Source organism: Petaurus breviceps, unplaced genomic scaffold, assembly GCF_028583685.1.
Source record: "Petaurus breviceps papuanus isolate PSGF00001 unplaced genomic scaffold, PetGlider_PUasm1.0 90822, whole genome shotgun sequence".
Lineage (NCBI taxonomy): Eukaryota > Metazoa > Chordata > Mammalia > Diprotodontia > Petauridae > Petaurus > Petaurus breviceps.
Window position 1 is genome coordinate 5,155,695 of NW_027187351.1, and position 19,629 is coordinate 5,175,323.

Below are 19,629 nucleotides of genomic sequence, written 5' to 3' on the forward strand. Positions count from 1 at the left end.
CTTCCTTCAAAATCTCAACTAAACCCCCATTTTCTACAAGATGTTGCAGATTTCCCCTAAATGGTCATACCTACCCTCTCCTTGTTTGTCCCTAATTTATCTTTATGTATCTTGTTTGCATGTTGTCTCCCCCAGTGGACCGTGAGATGCTTGACAGCAGGGACTGTCTCTTACCTTTCTTTGTATGCCCGAGAACTATACCAGGCACGCAGTAGGCATTTATTGTTGATTGAATGAAAAATCAAATTATGAAACTCTCAAATTAGAAGAGAAACATCTGCAGATTGCTGCAACTTCATTTGTAAATGTGACAGGAGTCAATGTACTCAGTGTGAAAGAGAATAATAAAATCATGGATGAACTCCACAGCAAGAGTAAAATTATAAAATATCAGCCTCATCCTTGGATGGTAGAAAGCAAATACAGACAGAAAACCCTCAAACCAATATTTCTTAAAAGTAACTTTAATCAGATCAAGTGAACTTTCTTTACACAAAGTTAATGGGTGTTCTTAAGTGGCCATACAACACATTATTCAAAGTGGGGTACTGGATTTTGTGGGCTTTCCCAGAAAATGACATTTCCCCCTTCCTCTATTTCTTATTTGCATTAAAAATATAATCTCACTCATTTTTTTTGCATATCAGCAGGTAATCCAATGGTCTTACTGATTGGGTAACTGAGGTGAGGCTTGGACTCACATCATCATATCAGCTTTTTAGCTTAAAATGACAGGGAAAAACAATATTCTGGATTAATGTGTTGCTCACCCTTGACTCAGCTTCCATAACCCATCTACAATAAAGTTTTCACATAAACTGATACAAAAGTATAGTACATTGAGTTGAAAATTTTTAAATTATCCTTAAAAACTCAAGAACATCTATTGGTATCCAAGTGGCTACAGTTTGCATCAAAGTATATAAAAGGTTTGCATGGTAAAATGTTTTCTCGTGGACATATTGCTTTTGGTCACATGGTGAGCAGCTGTCAACAGTCTGCATTCTTTCTTAGAAATGGCACGAAGCAAGGATTGACTGGTATAATTCCTATGAGGGAAACAGTTTGTATAGAAAGGATGCACAGAGCACATGCCCTCCTGTTATGACCTATGTTTGAGCTTTCAGACAAAGTGAGAATGATAAATCACACAAAGCAAGAATTGCATGGAAATATTATTCAAGGGTCAGGTTTTCATTTTGTTAAGCATGGGAGAGGGGAGGGATTGAGTCAGAAATATGAGTAAAGGCTGTCTACACAATTTCTCTAAATAACCCCAGTGTATGAGGTGTGGTAGGCTAATGAAAGAGAGCCCATGGCAAAACAAATCATTCCCTATTTTCCACCCTATCCCACCACACACACACACACACACACACACACACACACACACACACCCCAACTACCAGTAATTCACTAATTCATCTTCTCAGTAAATCCAGTTTTTCCACATGTTGGGTTTTCTTAAAGCAGGGGTATGCCTGCATTTGCGTTTAAAACTGTTGCTGGACATTTTTAGACAGCACAAGAGCTAAATCTGCGACCATTATTGATAGTACACTGTGCTTTTTCCTTCAAAGTGATTAGCTGAGGTATAGTCACACATCAATACCATTAAGCTCATCACTTTTTTTAAGTGTCTTAAATCATAAATAAATCTCATTAAAATGAAAGTTAAAAATATGTGCAACTATTCATTTCTACTTAAAAGTAAGTCATCATTTGCCTCTGCTACACAGATTTGGAATACACACTTTGCCCTTTACGCATTTGGCAAATACAAGAGCACTTTAAGTTTGCAGTTAGATGACAGGGTCACTCTAAGTGCTAAATGATAATTGTTTTCCCTTCTATGCAACAGCTCTGTCCTTTATATACAGGTAACTCCACTGGGTTTTGCCAAGGAAAGGTGCTGGGATTTCTGATGGACACAGAAAAAAAAAGAACAAAGGAAAAATATTTCTTAACACATGATACAAAAATTTTTATAGTCCTGTAATAAGAATTGGCCTTCTGGAAAACATGCAAATCCAGTGTTTGGAATTGGTAAGATTCAATGAATTCAACATAAATAAGAACCTGATGGAAATAAGGTTATGTGTCTTACTTGTGATCTCCCAGGGTCTGTGTTTACAATGTGAAAACAGCTCTCCCCACCAAATCTGTATATGCTCATTTTCATGTAACCTGGATTTTTGTAATGACGTAGGATAGAAAATAAATGTTTGCTAGCTAGCATACTGAAAAAGCCATTGCTGAGAACACATTTCATGTTGCTTTAAGAAATCAATGGTTAACACAATACAATAAAAGGAATGAATGCAAATGCAAAGTGTGCTTGCATATATAAAGATATCATTTCCTTTTTGAATTTTGCTGCTAGTTTGCCAGCAATAAAACATAACAGTCCAAAGACCAAACCCATATCCACTATGTGCTGTTTTAAAAAAAATTGTGTGTGTGTGTTTTTTTTTTTACTCCCTTGGGTTCAGTGAAGGGCATAAGATTGGTTAATAGCTGACTACAAATTTTGAGTCAGATTACTCTCAGTGCATAAGATACACCCAGTTTTAAATTAAAGACCTTTTTAAGTCATAGTCATTTTTTCATTCCACAACTTGATACAATAAAATGACAATTTATAATAGGGACCCTTGAATTTGGGAGATCTGAAAAGAAATAGTTAGGTTTTGAGTCTGAGTTCACTTACTTTTAAAAGGTTAATAAGATTCAAATGCTTTAGAAAATAACTTATAGAAATAACTACATTCTGTTAAAGGCAGATGAGACTGGCCTTTGAATCAGAAAGATCTGAATTTAAGATCTGCCCCCCTAGTGACTATGAGTTGCAGGTAAGTTGCTTGTCTCTGTAAAGGGAGTTTCTGCACTGGGAATTCCTTATGAGGAGGAAATCACAGGTCCTGGACCCAAATAACCATAAATATTTTTGTTTTCATTAGAAATAACTTTCCCTTTTGCCCTTAGGGAAACCCATTAAGGGAGCAGAAAAGTCCTACAGAGATGGGTCAAGAATAGGTCTTAACTTTTTATGTTTTCTGCATACAAACCAGCTTTGTCATTTTTAATATTGCTGTAAACATTCCTCTCCCAGGAACAGCCTCTGCCAGACAAATACAGTTCATCTTCCCTTTGCTTGAGAGAAATTAATGGTTAAGTTCAAATGTGATACATTATTGACACTAACATTACTATTAACTTGGTTTCCCAACAAATCAGAGAGCCCAAGTCCTTGTTCCTGATCAGATTGCCATGAAGTATCTGGCAAGGACAGTGGGATTACATGCTGTCTGATCCTAACCAGACCCAGAGATATGCAATGTATATAAAATTCCACTTGGAATTTTGAGGAGGGAAAATTCCCCTGCCACAGTGAAATACCACTGATTATGCCTTTTAGCTCTTATTGTGGGGCAGAAATATAGACTCCAATTGTCTGTGTTAGCCTTTAGATTAAAGAGGCTTTTGCCTATCCAATAAATTTTGTGTGTGTGCACAATTATTTATAGGGCTACCTCTCCTGGTGGATTAATCTGTTTCAAAAATGGGTAGGAAGGGAAATAGAAAGGTCTCTTACAGAGATCTCCACACCTCACTTTGCAATACCTTAGGGTGTCTCCAATAATTTCAAAAGATGCTAGCAAATTCTCAAAATGAAATTCAAGAAATGTTATAATACTTTTAGGAGAGGGGAATCATAGGGCTACAAACCCAAACCAAGGAAAATAGGGCATCTGAAAAAACTGAGAATCACTTTTACAGTACTAAAACCAAGCCGGTTTCTCAGAGCAGACTAAATGTGCCTAATGTACCATATTTGCAACTTAACCATGTCACAAATAGCCACAAGGCGGAGGTGAATGCCCCTGTATCACACAGCCCTAAATTGCACCTATATTGCAATACTGCATTAATTTCACTGTATTTTTATATTTCACTATTTTATAAAATATTGCCTGGACACCCCCCCCCAAATAAAAGTCTTTTTTTTAAGTTCATTATAAAGGTTCCTGTATAAAATGCCAAAACGTAATTTCCTATATACAAAATGCTGCTGTTTAAGAAAATAATAGGACCCAGTTATAGAACAAAATAATTTTGTACAAAAAGTACAACATTGGTTTCAAATGAATATTTAAAAAAAACTAAAAAAAAGGAATATTGAAATATCTTGATTGCAGAAGATAATTATAATATGTTGGGGAGAGGCCTTTGCTTATCATTTCTCATGTTTATTGCAGGTGAGACAGTTTCCTTCACCATAATTATCTGATGAAAAGTTTCTTGCTTTTTAGTGCAAAATGCTTCGCGTCTGTCATCTTCGCGATGCATATTTTGAAACCCAGTCAGTACGTCCATGGACTGGCTGGGCTGCAGGTGGCCGAGGCAATAACCCTGGTGTACTCCTGGGCTGGGTATGGAAAAGGGGTCGATTATGATGAGGTCTCACAGACTTCAGTGAAGCATAACCTGTAAAAAAAAAAAGCAAAGTGAATGATGACCATCCAAAAGAAAGAAAAGAAATGGAATCTGGTTTTATTTGGCTCTTTGTACTCAACAACATTAACTGAGCTCTTACTATGAGTACTGACTTGTGGGAGGTGCTGGGCATACAAAGACAAAACCTAAATGGTTCCTAGCCTCCAGGAGTTTACATTCTTCTGGGGGGATACAACATGAACACAAGTGACTGAATACAAAGTATATCCAAAGTAATTTCCAGAGAGAGAGAAAGGAAGGAAGCAGGCATTCATTAAGTGGCTACTATAACTTAGGCAACAAATTAATTCAGGCTGTTCCCTGGGAGGTCAAATGGTGAAGCTGAAGCTTAAATACTTTGGCCACATGATGAAAAGGTGGGACTCACTGGAAAAGACCCTGGTGTTGGGAAAGACTGAAGGCAAAAGGAAAAGGGGAGGGCAGAGGGTGAGATGGATAATGTCATGGAAACAATGAACATGAACTTGGACAGAATTCAGGAGATGGGGAGGATAGAAGGGCCTGGTGTGCCATGCCACATGGGGTCATGGAAAGTCAGACCCGACTGAACAATAACATAAGTGATAAATACAATACAAACATTATCTTACTTGATCCTCACAACTACCCTGGCAGATAGATGCTATTATATTCCCCCCATTTTATAGTGAAGAGACTGAGGCAGACAGAGGCTAAGTGACTTGCCTAATGTACCATATTTGCAACTTAACCATTTCACAAAATAGCCAGGTGGGTCAGTGAATGCTATATCATATAGCCCTAAATTGCATCTCTCCTGTTCGGTTGTTTTTCAGTCATGTCTGACTCTGTAACCCCATTTGGGGTTTTCTTGGCAAAGATACTAGAGTGGTTTGCCATTTCCTTCTCCAACTCATTTTACAGATGAAGAAACCGAGGCAAACAGGGTCAAGGGACTTGCCTAAGGTCACATAGCCAGTAAGTGTGTGAAGCCAGATTTGAACTCAGGGAGAGAAGTCTTTCTGACTCCAGGCCTGGCACTCTACCTTACCACCTAGTAGCACCTCTATTGCAATACTGCATTATTACCCAGGGTGACATTGCTAATAAGTCTCTGGGGCTGAATCTGAACTCAGGTCTTCCTGACTCTAGGACCAGAGTTCTATTCACTTTGCCACCAAGCTGGCTAAGACAACATAGTGGATAAGGAAAGACCCCTTGTGAGAGGTAGCTTTGAAGGAAATCAAAGATTCTAAGATTCAGAGGTGAGGAGTGAATGTCCTTCAAAACAAGTTGCTTATAAAACAATGTATCTGTCTTGTACATATATTCACTCAAAGAAGCATGTGAACTACTTTCTTCTGCATCAGGAAAGGCAGGGAAGATGGCAAAATCCTATCTTCCAAAAACCCAACCATTCACTTCCAGGCACTGTGTTCTGGGAAATGCCTGATGCCACAGCTCTCCCTGGCTGCCTCACTGACCCCACACTCCCCACTGCCTCTCTTCATCTAGCCTTTTGGGGTCAGGGGGATGATGGCAGTGCTCAGGAATGCTAACGGATATTGAGGCTTCCCTGTTGGGAAATGAGGCTTCTGTTTAGCTGTTATGGGATATATAAAAGGAATACTGCATGCATAATTAATGCACCATGGTAACTGAACTTACCAGGAGAAGGATCTGAAATAGGAGCAACGTGCACTCTCTGTCCAGCAGAACCCACTTCTTTTTTTAGAAATGAAGGGAGATAGCTACCAGTCAGTCTACCCGATCCTGTATAGCCAGAGACAACTGGCAGGCAACAAGGGAAAGGAAGTCCATTAGTGAGGTGCCATGTAAACTGTGGGACTTCCTGAGGAGCCCATATTACATTGGGAGGTAACAACATGCACACAGTAAGTAAATATACAAAAAGTAAATAAAGATGAAGTTCTACAAGGAAGGAGAGAGAGAGAGAGTACTATTATTACTAATAGCTAACATTTACAAAGAACTTACTCTGCCAAGCACTTTACAATTATCTCATTTGATTCTCACAACAACCCTGGGAGGTAAGCTTTATGATTATCCCTATTTTACAGTTGTGGAAATTGAGGCAAACAAAGGTAAAGTGACTTGCCCAGGGTCCCACAGCTACTAAATGTCTGAATTTGAATTCAAGTCTTCCTGAATCCAGCCCCAGCACTTTCTCCACTGTGCCACCTTAGCTGCCCCTTGGAGCTGGATGGATGTGGAAGGGTCACATGTAGGAGATGGTGTCTGAGCTCAGCTTTGAAGGAAACAAGGAATTTTAAGAGGTGAGAACGGAAGGCATTCCAAGTATGGGTCACAAGCCTGTGCAAAAGCAAAGGCAGGAGATGAAATGTTATGTGTAGAGAAGTAGGAAAATGTGTTTAGAATGCAGAGGATGGGAAGGCGTGCACTGTAGAGTGTCATCATACACACATATAACTTATTCAAATTCAATTATATGAACTCAGAAGAAAAGGAAAAGAGAAACACCAATTGTGAGAGCACCAGCAATTGTGAATGGCATCCACTCTGTGAGCGGTATGACAGGAGACACACATGCACTGTTTCCTCATCAGTCTCAGTTCCCCCACGCCTCCAATAGTGTGAAAATCTCCCTTGGCTAAGGGTCGGAGATTTGGGCCTAGAAAAGACCTTAGAGGCCATCGAATTCCACCCTTCATTTTACAGATGAGGAAACTGAGGTTAGGTGTCTTAAGTGATTTGCTCCGGGTCACAGAGCTAATGAACATCCAAGGCGGGATTCAAAGACAGGTCTTTCTTTCTTTCTTTTTTTTTTGCTTTTATATTTTTTGCTTTTTGGAGCGCGGAGGGCAGGGCAATTGGGGTTAAGTGACTTGCCCATGGTCACATGGCTAGTAAGTGTGTCAAGTGTCTGAAGCCAGATTTGAACTCAGTTCCTCCTGAGTCCAGGGCTGGTGCTCCATTCACTGTGCCACCTAGCTGTCCCAACAGGTCTTTTTTGATACGAGTCCAGCACTCAATCCTCTTCACCATTCTTCCCCTACACAGAAAGAGAAATGCTCTCCAGGGGATTGGCTTTCCTTAAACCACATTTCCCAGCCTCCTACCCTGTGGCTGTCCTACTTAGAAGAGGGGGGAGATGGGAACTCAGTGGAGTGAGCTCATGGTGGGGCACAAAATGGATTGCCCTTCAGCTCCACTTCACATGTTAGCCTGACCAATCTATCCCTTGGAGACAAATTTACCTGGAATTTACCAGCTTGCCAGCTTCTCTTACTTTCAATGTGCTAGAGGCTGCTCAACACATAGATCTCTGGCAGATACAGATAAGGCCCAGGCCAAATTTGTACACTCTTTTCAAGATTTTCTGGGTCAAAGGAAGTTTCAACAGATCCCACTGGAACTCCTATACTTTGCAAGTTATGGGATCTGTTTTTTTTTTTTTTGAGGCAGGGAGGCCTTTTTGACTATCACTTATAAAAATTATGAAAATGTATATGGTGGTTTAAAGATGTAACTTCAATATATTAATATGAGTTAATTATCAGGTATTTGATGTATTTCTGAAACCCCAGAATGTGATTATTTTAATTTATAAGTAAAGGATAAAAAAAATATCAACTGTAAGGGAAGCAAAAGCAAAGATGTAGAAGGGACTATAATTCTTGGGACTATAATTTATTATTGTTTTGAGTTTTGATTAAAGGGATGGTTGTCTGATGGTTGTCATGGTAATTTAGAAAATGTCATGTCCTGAAGTCTAAGAACTGCTAAAGGAGGATGTCTGTGCCTGGGAAGAGTTTTGGGGATAACCTTGGCATGAGTCCCTTTGACTCAATTTCCTCATTGTGCTATTTCCTTGCTGAGCAGGAAATTTCTCCACCTGGTTAATCCTGAGCCTTAGCTTTTGATACCCAGTGACTACATGACTGGCTATCAGCTGTGACTCATGCCTAGAATCAAACAGAGCTAAGAGCTTTTTCCCTGTTATGGGATATGTTAGGTCAGTCTGTGTCTTCAAGGGGATGAGTTTTGACATTGTTATAACTATGTCTCTCCTTTTCCTTTCATAGCAAATTTCTATAATAAGGGCAGGTGAGCAGTAGAAGTTTTATAAATATAATACTAAATCTACTAATTAATAGATGATATTGAAACATCTCTGAGTTACTAAAATAGGATACAAATATGAAAAATGTTATAATTTTAATCAGAAATTATTGTCAAAGTATAATATAGGCATAATATCCAATAAAGATGGAATTAGACAAAGTAATAAGACAAAAAGATAATGTAAAAGTTTTCTAATTAAATGGAATTGTAAATTTTAAGAAAGGAACAGGATTAAATTTCCTTTTTCAAAGAACTATATACAAATGTATATGATTGGCTTCCTAATGTGTCTAGTATGAAAATTCATTTTGGTTATGTTTTCATAATAAGTTTTAAAAATTGGATTAAGGGCTTTACATAAAAATTGCATTAATAATTACAAAGAAAGGGAAATTATTTTTCCACTTTCCAAGTATCTGATAATTTTAAAAGACAGAAGAGTTCATTTTACAAGTTAGACCCTCAAGAATATCTACTTTCTTTTGCTTTTTTTGGCGGGGAGAATGCAGGGCAATTGGGGTTAAGTGACTTCCCCAAGGTCACAGGTCTAGTAAGTGTTAAGTGTCTGAGGTCAAATTTGAACTCAGATCCTCCTGACTCTAAGGCCAGTGCTGTATTCACTGCACCACCTTAGCCCTCCCATGAATATTTTTTTTACGATTCTTATATGAGGTACAGGCTTTACGTAAAGATAAAAATATGAAGTATATTAAAAGTATATGAAGTATATTAAAAATAACCTGAAATTCTCTGAAGTTTCATGTTTGGAGAACCAAATTTAAGAGACTGTGCTAAACTGTATTAAGACTTCTTATTAGCAGACTTTAGCAGAATTATTTAGGAGCCTCTACAAGTGATTTGAAACCAGAGAAGCTTATATTTTATCCTAAAAGTAATAGGGAGCCATTGGAATTTACTGAGTATGAGAGGGGCATGTTGAGACTTGAGCTTTAGAAATATCACTTGGGGGGAAGCTAGGTGTCATAGTGAATAGAGCACTGGCCCTGGAGTCAGGAGGACCTGATTTCCAGTTTGGCTTCAGACACTTGACACACTTACTAGCCGTGTGACCTTGGGCAAATCTCTTTACCCCAATTGCCCTACCCCCTCCAAAAAGAAGCAAAAAAAAAAAAAAAGAAATATCACTTGGGCACAGGTAGAATATAGATTGTAACAGTGAGTCCTGAAAGAAGTTCAGTTAAGATTCTTTTTGCAATACTCTATACAAGAGATGATCAGGCAGCTGAACTGCACTAAAGTGGTGGATATATGAATCCTAACAAAGTTTTGTGAGAGGCATTGTGTAGAGACATCAAGATTTGGCAATTGATTGGTATGTGTTAAAATTAGGTTAAAAAGGTGATTAAAATGGCCATAATCTTTGACCCAGAGATCCCATTACTAGATAACATACCCCTTGAGGAGGTCAAAGACAGAAACCTCCCATGTACACCAAAAGATTCATGGCAACACTTAGAGTAGCAAAGAATAAGAAATAAAGTAGGTTCCCATCAACTGAGGGAAAGGCTAAAGAAACTGTGGTATCTGAATAAAGCCATGCTATAAGAAATGATGAATGCAAAGAATTTGGAGAGGGACTAGAAGACTTTTGTAGAAAGATACAGAGTAAAGTCAAAAGAACCAGGAAAACAACATACCCAGTAACTATATGGAAAGAACCACAATAAGAAAGAAACTGAATAACGTGGAATTAGGATGACTAACTGGACTCAGGGAAGATATTAGAAAATTCACTTCCCTACTTTTTCTTACAGAAGGAGGACACTATGAGTGCAGAAGATTATATAATCTGTCAGATTCAACTAATGTTTCAGTTTAGCCGAAATATTTTGTTTTTCTCTTTCTGTTCTTATTCTTTGTTACAGAAACATCTCACTCGATAGGGGAGGAATATATTTCACAATAAAAGTGATATAAAAATAAAGGAGAATTACAAAATGCAAAATAAAAAAAAATTTAAAAGAAGATGGTATCTGAAAACAAGATTTGGATTTCCTGTCACTTAAAATATAGGAAAGACAAACTTTTAGGCAGTAATAGAAGTTTGAATTTAAGATTAGAATTCAGTCTTTTGGACCAAGGCTTAAATCTAAGAAAAAAAAATTTCTTTCAGTCAGAAATCTAAGGTTCTCATGAATCTTATCAGGAAGGCATTACACTAAAGAAAAGAAGGGAAATTAGAAAACTATTTTTGCACATCTGCCAAGCCAGATTCCACAAAAACAAACAAAAAAAACAACCAGAAGATATGAAAGAGGAAAAAGAATGTATTCTCCAGGCAGCCAAATTTTTGACATAATTTTCCATGAGACCTCATGACTAAGAATATCAAAGGTCAGATCTACAAAAGTGGTGTACATTTCTTGAAAGCATCCTTGACTAGGTCATAAATAATGGGCAGTGCTCTTATGTCTTCCCAGTCACCAATGGAGAGAAACGAGGCTCTGTGCTTACTCCAATGCTTTTCAGCATGTTTTTGGCCATGATGTCAAATGCTTTCAATGGGGATGAACATGGCATGAAGGTTAGCTACAGCACTGATGGTAAATTCTTAAATTTGAAAAAGCTAAGAGCCAAGACCAAAATGAGGGGAGTGATGGTGCATGATTTTCTGTTTGCAGATGATTGCACACTCAATAAAATCTCTGAAGCTGAGATCCAACAAAGCATGGATCAATTCTCTGCTGCTTGTGCTAATTTTGGCCTAACAACACCAAGAAAGCTTAGGTGCCCCATCAGCCACCAGCACACCATCCATATGTGGAATCATAGGTTACTGCAAATGGAGAAGTTTTGAAAGCTGTGGATATGTTTACTTACCTTGGTAGTGTACTTTCCAGGGATGTACATATTGATAATGAGGTTGACACACATTACCACAGCTAGCTCAGTGTTTGGGAGGCTCCGAAGGAAAGTATGGGAGAGGAGAGGTATTAGACTGACTACCAAACTGAAGGTCTACAGTGCCGTTGTGCTGACCTCATTGTTGTATACCTGTGAAACCTGGACAGTCTATTGGTGCCATGCCAGGAAATTGAATCGCTTCCATCTGAATTGTCTTAGGAAGATTCTGAAGATCACCTGGCAGGATAAGGTACCAGACACTGAGGTCCTTACTCGAACTAAACTGCCAAGCATTCAGACTCTGCTTCAGAGAATATAATTCTGATGGACTGGGCACGCCATTTGAATGCAAAACATACACTTGCCAAAAAGACTGTTTTGTGGAGAAACAGGGCAAGTGTTCACATGGTGGTCAGAAGAAGCGATATAAGGTCCCTCTCAAGAACTTTGGAATTGAGTGTATGACATAAGAAACACTTGCATAGGACCACTCAGCATGCCATGCCCACATCAGAGAAGGTGCTGTGCTCTATCAGCAAAATAGAATGGAAACAGCTCAAAGGAAACACAGGATGCACAAATTTGGAGAACCCAAAATGTTCACAAGGACTACTTGTGCCCAACCTGTGGTCAAGCATTCTGAGCTCATATTGGTCTGATCATCCACAGTCAGACACACTGAAACCTGAGAACAAAGGACAACAACCCATCAGCCAAGAATGTATTAGTGAGAGGACCAATAACTCATAGGCGGTGATACCCAAGAAGAAAGCCAGAAATAAAGTACATCATCTCAAATATTTATACATATATGCATAAAATACTATGACGAGGTTAACTATGACTTTCCAATACTGGTAAGCAAATTCAAACTCATAGGTGGACAGAATTCATGACTGGAAAATTTCCCTTTATGGGGAGATCTTAATCAAAAGGAGAAATAGAGTAGAATTTTATATTAAGAAGACATGTTCATGTGAGGAAATATAGAAACTAGAAAGGAAAGCAAGGCAGAGAATATTTGGATGGGGAATCAACTGAGGTAGGAAGGGAAGGGATATTGTCATAGTAGTTTCCATGGACTACATAAGAGAGGGAGAAAGTAATGCTAAGTGCAGCACAGTAAAATGGGAAAAGGCAAAAACAAAAGCATTAACTGCATGAGGCACTTCTCATGAGTTTTCTAAATCCAGTGTAATTTCTTTGTTACCACTTAGCATTTCATTATTACTCACCTGAATTCATTCTGCTGATTCCTGATACTGACCCTGAAGATTTTCCAGAGAGACTAGACCCAGACCATGAATTAGGTGGAAGAAAATCCTTGCCTGGATTGGGAAGTATGCCATTTCTAATAGTTATCCCTAGTAGGAAACAAATAAAAAGTAATGTGTATATTTAGTCTTTCATCAAGGTTCAGAAAAGCAATAACATAAAACCTGAACAAGTAAACACTTCCTATAAAACCAACCATGAAAGCTGCCAAGTCTCATCAATTTTTAATTCCGCCATATTTCTTTGGACGAATTTACATATTTTACATATACACTTTATTGGCCATAGGAAATATGGGAGAATGATATGCAGGGCAGACAGAAGCCTTGCTGGATGGTGATTATATTTGGATTCAATAAAAATAGACAGAAATTGAGAGTAAGAAAGAGTGAGCCACAACAGAAATAGACAAGTTAAGTGATTTGCCAATGGTTAAATAGCAGTTGCTATTGTTTGGTCATTTTTCAGTCATGTCTGACTCTGTGTGATCCCATTTAGGGTCTTCTTGGAAAAGAAGAAAAGAAAAGATACTGGAGTGATTTGTCATTTCCTTCTCCAGCTCATTTTCCAGATGAAGAAACTGAGTGAAACAGAGTTAAATGACTTGTCCAGGGTCACACAGATAGTATGTGTTTGAGACTGGATTTGAACTCGGGCTGACTCATCTTCCTGGTTCCAGGTCTGGCACACTATCCACTGGGCCACCCAGCAGCCCTTAGCTAATATGTCAAAGGTTACACCTTTGAATCTTCTTGAATCCAAGACTGACCTTCCATGCATATTATCTCTCTATGCCTTTGATTATCTGCCTGACTTTCTGACTCAATATACTTAATCCAAATTGGAAACCACTCATATCAACCTATATTTGATCCATATAATGGAAAAGTTTCTTAAGAGCAGTATATAATAATTCTCATGACTGATGTTTAATGTCTATAAGTGGAAAGCTAGGTGGCACCATGCGCAGAGTGCTAGGCCTGGAGACAGTAAGGCTCATTTTCTGGAGTTCTAGCCTCAGATACTTACTAGATCTGGGTAAATCACTTAACCCTGTTTGCCTCATTTTCCTCATCTGTAAAATAAGCTAGAGAAGGAAAGGCAAACCACTCCAGTATCTTTGCCAAGGAAACCCCAAATGGTATGACAAAGAGTCAAAGGTGACTGAAAAATGACTGAATGAGAAAAATGTCTATTACTGTTTCCCAACTGAAATAATATTTCTCAGGAGGTTGAAAGGCAGACAGCTTGTATGTGTACAATGAAAGATTATTCTGGGGCAGCTAGGTGGCACAGTGAGTAAAGTGCCGGCCCCGGAGTTAGAAGGACCAGAGTTTGGTTCCAGCCTCAGACACTTATCACCCACACAAAAAAACTAGCCAAGTAACCTTGGGCAAGTTACTTAACCCCAGTTGACCTCCAAAAGGCAAAACAAACAAACAAACAAAAAGATTATTCTGAAGGTTTTTCTAAACTGACTAGAAGACAACTCTTTCCTTTATTCTAAGAATGTTATTCCATGTGTTCACTCTTCTCCCCTGTTTCTCAAGCACAGATGATCATTAACTCTTAAAAAACACAGCCCCACATTCTTATCATTATACCTAAATCTAAGATGTAAGACTACTTAGATATAAGACTAAATCTAGGAGCAGGGAAATGGAAATTTGAGTTTATTTTCTGCTCACTGGACTTTAAACGGCAGCTCAGGATGATATCCAAGTGGGTAGTCGTAGGAATACTCCACAAGGTACCCATGTTCAAATTCTCTATCTTATTCTGACTAGGTGGCATAGGATGGCTTTATGACTCATGGGCTCCAACAGCTGTTCTTCTAGGATTCTCATTAGCTCTTACACAGTCCACTAAAGGTTCGTCTTGCCTTCTAAAGTACATTTTTTTGGACAAGGAACATCACTGATTTATTATCAACCAACCAATCAATAGGCATCTATTAAGTGCCTATAGTGTTATAGGTAAAAAATTTCTATTCACCAGGCAAGTATCTAGAGTGCTTCAAGTAATGCTGCTTGGCTACAGATCGCAGTGTTGGGGTGTCTTGTCGCTGATAGGAAGTATGGGTGGGCGCACTGTTGCCGGTACCTAAGGGTTCTGAAGGTTTCAGGTCCAAAACACTCTCAAATCTGTAACAAGAGAACATGCTTTATTTTAGCACCAAAGTAATGATCTTCACAGAGTGATTTTCACCAATTCAAGATCATTACTTCAGGTATCTATGATTTTGTGATGGTCACTCTTTCTACAAATACATATCAAAGCCCCTGTACCACTCAATGGATGGCCTTAGCCAGCTGCTAGGATAGAAGACTCATTCCTTTGCAGCCCAGTGGCCAGCAATGAGCCTCTGAATTTATCTAGGCTGGTAGACTGGACCTTGGCAAAAGAGAAATACAATCCATTATCAGGATTATTTCTGGAAGTCTTTCCAATTGGGGAGAATCTTCCAGAGTTTGTATACCATATGCATAAACTCAGAGAAATGATAATATAAATATATAAATGATAACAAAAATGAAGAAAATAATATCAAACTTGCCTACAGAGAGTTTCATCACTCTGTCTTTTCTTATTTTTTAGATCAGTCCTGGTGAGGGAAGGGCTGAAATCGAGGTCGTCCAAGTCATCCCAATCATCAGAATCCTTTGTTGACCTGGAAGCATGGCCCCACCTCCGACTCTTTGGCTTAATTTCACCATTTGGGTGCTCCATGCCAGCCAGAATTTTCTGTAAACATACAAAGGGGGGAAAAGATAACCTTCAATATTAAAAGAACACCTCTAGTATTTATTAGTGTTCCCCACTCACCCTCAAATTATTATTCTTTTTATATTTGCTTATCTGAGCTGATGCTCTTTCCCCCCCTTCCCCTTAGAACAAAGTAGACTCTGAGGACAAGGGCTATTTTGTTCCTAGAACAAGGTCTAACACATCGTAGTGCTTAGTTAATTTCTGTTATTAATGATAACAAGCAGCATTTAGATAACTCTTTTAAGTCTTCAAAGAATTTTACACATATTATCTCATTTGATCCTCACAACAATCCTGTAAGGCTGGTGCTATTATTTTCCAAATTTTCTCCCCTTCCCTTTCCTTCCACCTCTCCCTCTCCCCCCACCATGGCAGCATAAAATCCGATATAGGTTCTACAAATGCCTTCGCATTAAACATTACTCAAGTTGTAAAGAAGAATTATCACCAAGGGAATGAACAACAAGAAAGAAAGAACAAAACAAAACAAAACAAAACACAAGAGAGAGAGACAGCAAGTAGAAGGTTGGTGCTATTATTAACTTCATTTTACAGACGAGGAAACAGAGGCTGAGAGGTCAAGTAAAGTCCACAAACATTTATTAAGTGCCTATCATGTGCAGGGTGATGTGTGACTTGCCCAGGGCCCATATCTAAGTATCTGAGGCAGCATTTGAAATTGGCTTCTTTGACTCAAAGTCTAACAATCAATCCACTATGCCAAGCTGCACAGTCACCACTATCCCCTCGTCAACAAACCCAGGATACAAGATTTAAAGCTGCAAAGACTTGAAAGTTTATTTACATGGGGCTGGAAGAAGGGAGATCACAGGGTGGTCGATGGCAGGATTTGAACTCAGGTTTTCTCCCTCCAAATCAAGTATTCTGTCTACTATACCATACTGCTTCTAATAAAAACAGGACTGGGGCTATTGCATGTAATTATAATGAGGAAGAGGATTCTTAGACTTATTATCTCGATCTTGGATAATTGGATCTTGGATAATATATCATTTCCCAACTATGGAAGGCTGTAATGACATAAATAATTAACTAGCACAAAGTTAGAAATGACTCCTTACAGCTTTAGAAAAACCAGTTTCTTACCCCTTCCTTATTTGAGTTAGCACAATTCAGATCATCACTTATACAAGGGCATACAAATCTGGTGTAGAGGCCCATATGAACACTGGGCTAATTAATCAGGAAATAGAACATACAATATCCTCCCCTCTGCCCTAGAATTTCTTATTAAGAACTGTCTGCTTCCATTGACTTCCTTTTTTGCTGCTGTTGCCATTCCCTTGTTTCACTTGTGTCCCCACCTGACCCCATTTGGGGTTTTCTTGGCAGAGACACTGGAGTGGTTTGCCATTTCCTTCTCCAGCTCACTTTACAGATGAGGAAACTGAGGCAAACAGGGTTAGGTGACCTGCCCAGGGTCACAAAGCTAGTATCTGAGGCCAGATTTAAACTCAGAGAGATGAGCCTTCTTGACACTAGGCCCAGCACTCGCTGCACTATGGCGCCACCTAGCGGCCCCTGCCTTCCTTTATTGAGGGCAGACACTGGACTCTCCTCACTGCACTTTGTATCTGCTGCCCTGCCTAGTTTCAATCCACAGAACAAGAGAGCCCTCTCAGGTTAAGCTTCCCACTTCTAAGCTCCCCACCATGCTGGTAACTCAAGCCTTGACACCGCCTCCTTCAGCCTCCTTTCCCCTCTGACTGGAGAGCCGCAGGTCCCAGTACCAGACTCCTGCCACTGCCTTCCTCTACTGAGAGTAGAAACTGGACTCCATTCACCCCACTTCACATCTGCTGTCCTGCCTGGCTTCAACTCCATGGAACAAGATGCTCCCATGCCAGGTACCGCTACATCACCAATCCCTCCCCCTTCTAGCCTCCCATTGTGGAGTTTCTCCCACTCCTTGAGGGCAGGAACTGTCTTTGTTTTTATTAATCGTACCCCATGCACTTATTAGCACAGTGTCTGGCATACCATAGGTGCCTAATAAATGTTGACTGGGATAGATTGCATTGCTATCTGTTAACTGCGTAGAATCAATTGCTTTTTTCTATATTTTTTTAACCAAAAGATTCATTTTTTGAAGGCAATGGAGTATCATTTTTATATTGCTCAGAGAACCTAGTATTGTGGCCAGCACAATGAAGTGAGACCAGCAGCCACTGAAGGACTGACAGCATTAAAAGTTTCTGCTTGCTGCCTCATTTAGAGAAAACTTGTTCTCCATGCTATACAGGCTAAAACAAAGCCAGGTACCAATCTCCACTGCCCACTTTAAGTGGAACTCTTACTGCTTTTTCTTTTAAAAATACATTTTGATGGTCCTTCAAGAAATGTATTCAAAGTCAAAAATGTTTTGCAAAAGTGAGATGAGGAGAGAAAAAAGATACTTTTAGGGGCAGCTAAGTAGCACAGTGAATAGAGCACCGGCCCTGGAGTCAGGAGGACCTGAGTTCAAATCTAGCCTCAGACACTTAATACAAAACTAGCTGTGTGACCTTAGGCAAGTCACTTAACCCCAATTGCCCTGCCTTCCCTCCACCAAAAAAAAAAAAAGGCAAAGGCAAAAAACCCCACATCATTTTATATATAAAAAGGGATAATCAGAATATCTCTGTTTTTTAATGAACTATTTATGGGGTAGCTTTGGTGAACCAAGAAATAAATGTTCTCTAGGAAGAGTTTTCTAAGTACCCCAAATCTTGTTTATCTCTTTCTTGGGCTTCCACAGATATTTTCTTTTACACAGCATTCTGTGTGTTTTCTGATGCTACTTTGTGTTACATTTGTCTCCTGTGTAACAATACTGATAATAGCTAACATTTATATAGGACCAAATATGAGCAAGGCATTGTGCTCAGTGTTTTACAATTATTATTTCATTTGGTCCTCAACCCAACCTTGGGAGGTAGGTACTAGTATTACCATCATTTTACAGATGAGGAAACTGAGGCAAAAAGAGGTCAAGTGACTGGCCCAGGGTCATTTTGCTAGTAAGTGCCTGAGGCAGGTCTTTCTAACTTTAGGTCCAGTGTTCTACCCACTGCCCTGCCTATCCCCTCGTGTCTCCTCAACCAGAACATAAAGCTCTCTAAAAGCGGTGACCATGTTTCCTACTTTTATATTCTCTTCAGTGTTAAGAACAGCACTTGACACACAGCAGGGTCTCAGTAAATAACCAATATCGAGTAAACAAGAATAACTATTGTGTTATAAGTATTAAAAAATAAAATTGTAGAATCACAAAATTTCAGAGCTGGGAACTCTGTGGGCCACCAAGGCCAATCCATATCTATAAGATGAAGCCCTGTACAGTGTATCCAAGGGCTCACCCAGTCTTTGCTTCCACTGAGGGGAGCCCCACTATCTCCCAAGGATGCCCACTTTATTTCTGTTTGGAAATTCTTCCTTACCTCATGATGAAATCTGCCTCTTTGCTCAGAGGGGTTAAGTGAGTTGGCCAATATTATGTAGCTAGTTAGGGTCCACAACCAGGTGGAGCAGAGGATAGAGTGCTGGGCCTAGAGTCAGGAAGGCTTATCTTCCTCAGTTCAAATCTAGCCTCAGACACTTATTAGCTGTGTGACCCTGGGCAAGTCACTTAACCCTGTTTGCTTCTATTTCCTCATCTGTAAAATGAGCTGGAGAAGGAAATGGAAAACCATTCCAGTATTTCTGCCAAGAAAACCCCCAAAATGGGGTCACGAAGACTCAGACAGACTGAATGACTGAACAACAACAAATAGAGATTAAAAAAGGTTCACTTGAAAGTCCCTTACATTCTGAGGAATCTTGTTGTGCAGGGCTGGGAAAAGCATTGGAGTAGCCTGGTCCTCTTGATGCTGGCTCTCAGGATCTGTGGTTGAAGCCTCGGTTATGTATGGGTATAGGAGATGCTGTGGGTGCTGGCTGGGTTGGTGTGGTCGAGAAGAAATCCGGGGGTGTGGTTTGGCAGGGGGGTTTGCAGGAGGGACAGGTTTAATATGAGGTGGTGGTCCCATCTTCTCGTGGAATTCTTTCTGCTGTTTCCCCATTTCCTGAAGACTATGGGGAGTGCTACCTAGGGGATGTCCAACGTGAAAGTAGGGGTATCGAAGTGCCTGAAATCAA

The 19,629-nt window shown here is 39.5% G+C and overlaps 1 protein-coding gene across 2 annotated transcripts in view; it reads right to left on the bottom strand.

The window, feature by feature from the left end:
- Positions 1 to 448: 448 nt before the first annotated feature.
- CILK1 (ciliogenesis associated kinase 1) overlaps positions 449 to 19,629 on the bottom strand; it is a 97,047-nt gene continuing 77,866 nt past the window's right edge. For both annotated transcript variants that reach the window (XM_069070618.1, XM_069070617.1), the window contains 6 exons: positions 19,299 to 19,619; positions 15,281 to 15,468; positions 14,719 to 14,867; positions 12,684 to 12,812; positions 6,145 to 6,267; positions 449 to 4,488 (listed from right to left, as the gene is read on the bottom strand). In XM_069070618.1, coding sequence (XP_068926719.1) covers positions 4,334 to 4,488; positions 6,145 to 6,267; positions 12,684 to 12,812; positions 14,719 to 14,867; positions 15,281 to 15,468; positions 19,299 to 19,619 — 1,065 coding nt within the window. In that variant the 3' untranslated portion in view covers positions 449 to 4,333. The remainder of the gene's footprint in view (positions 4,489 to 6,144; positions 6,268 to 12,683; positions 12,813 to 14,718; positions 14,868 to 15,280; positions 15,469 to 19,298; positions 19,620 to 19,629) is intronic.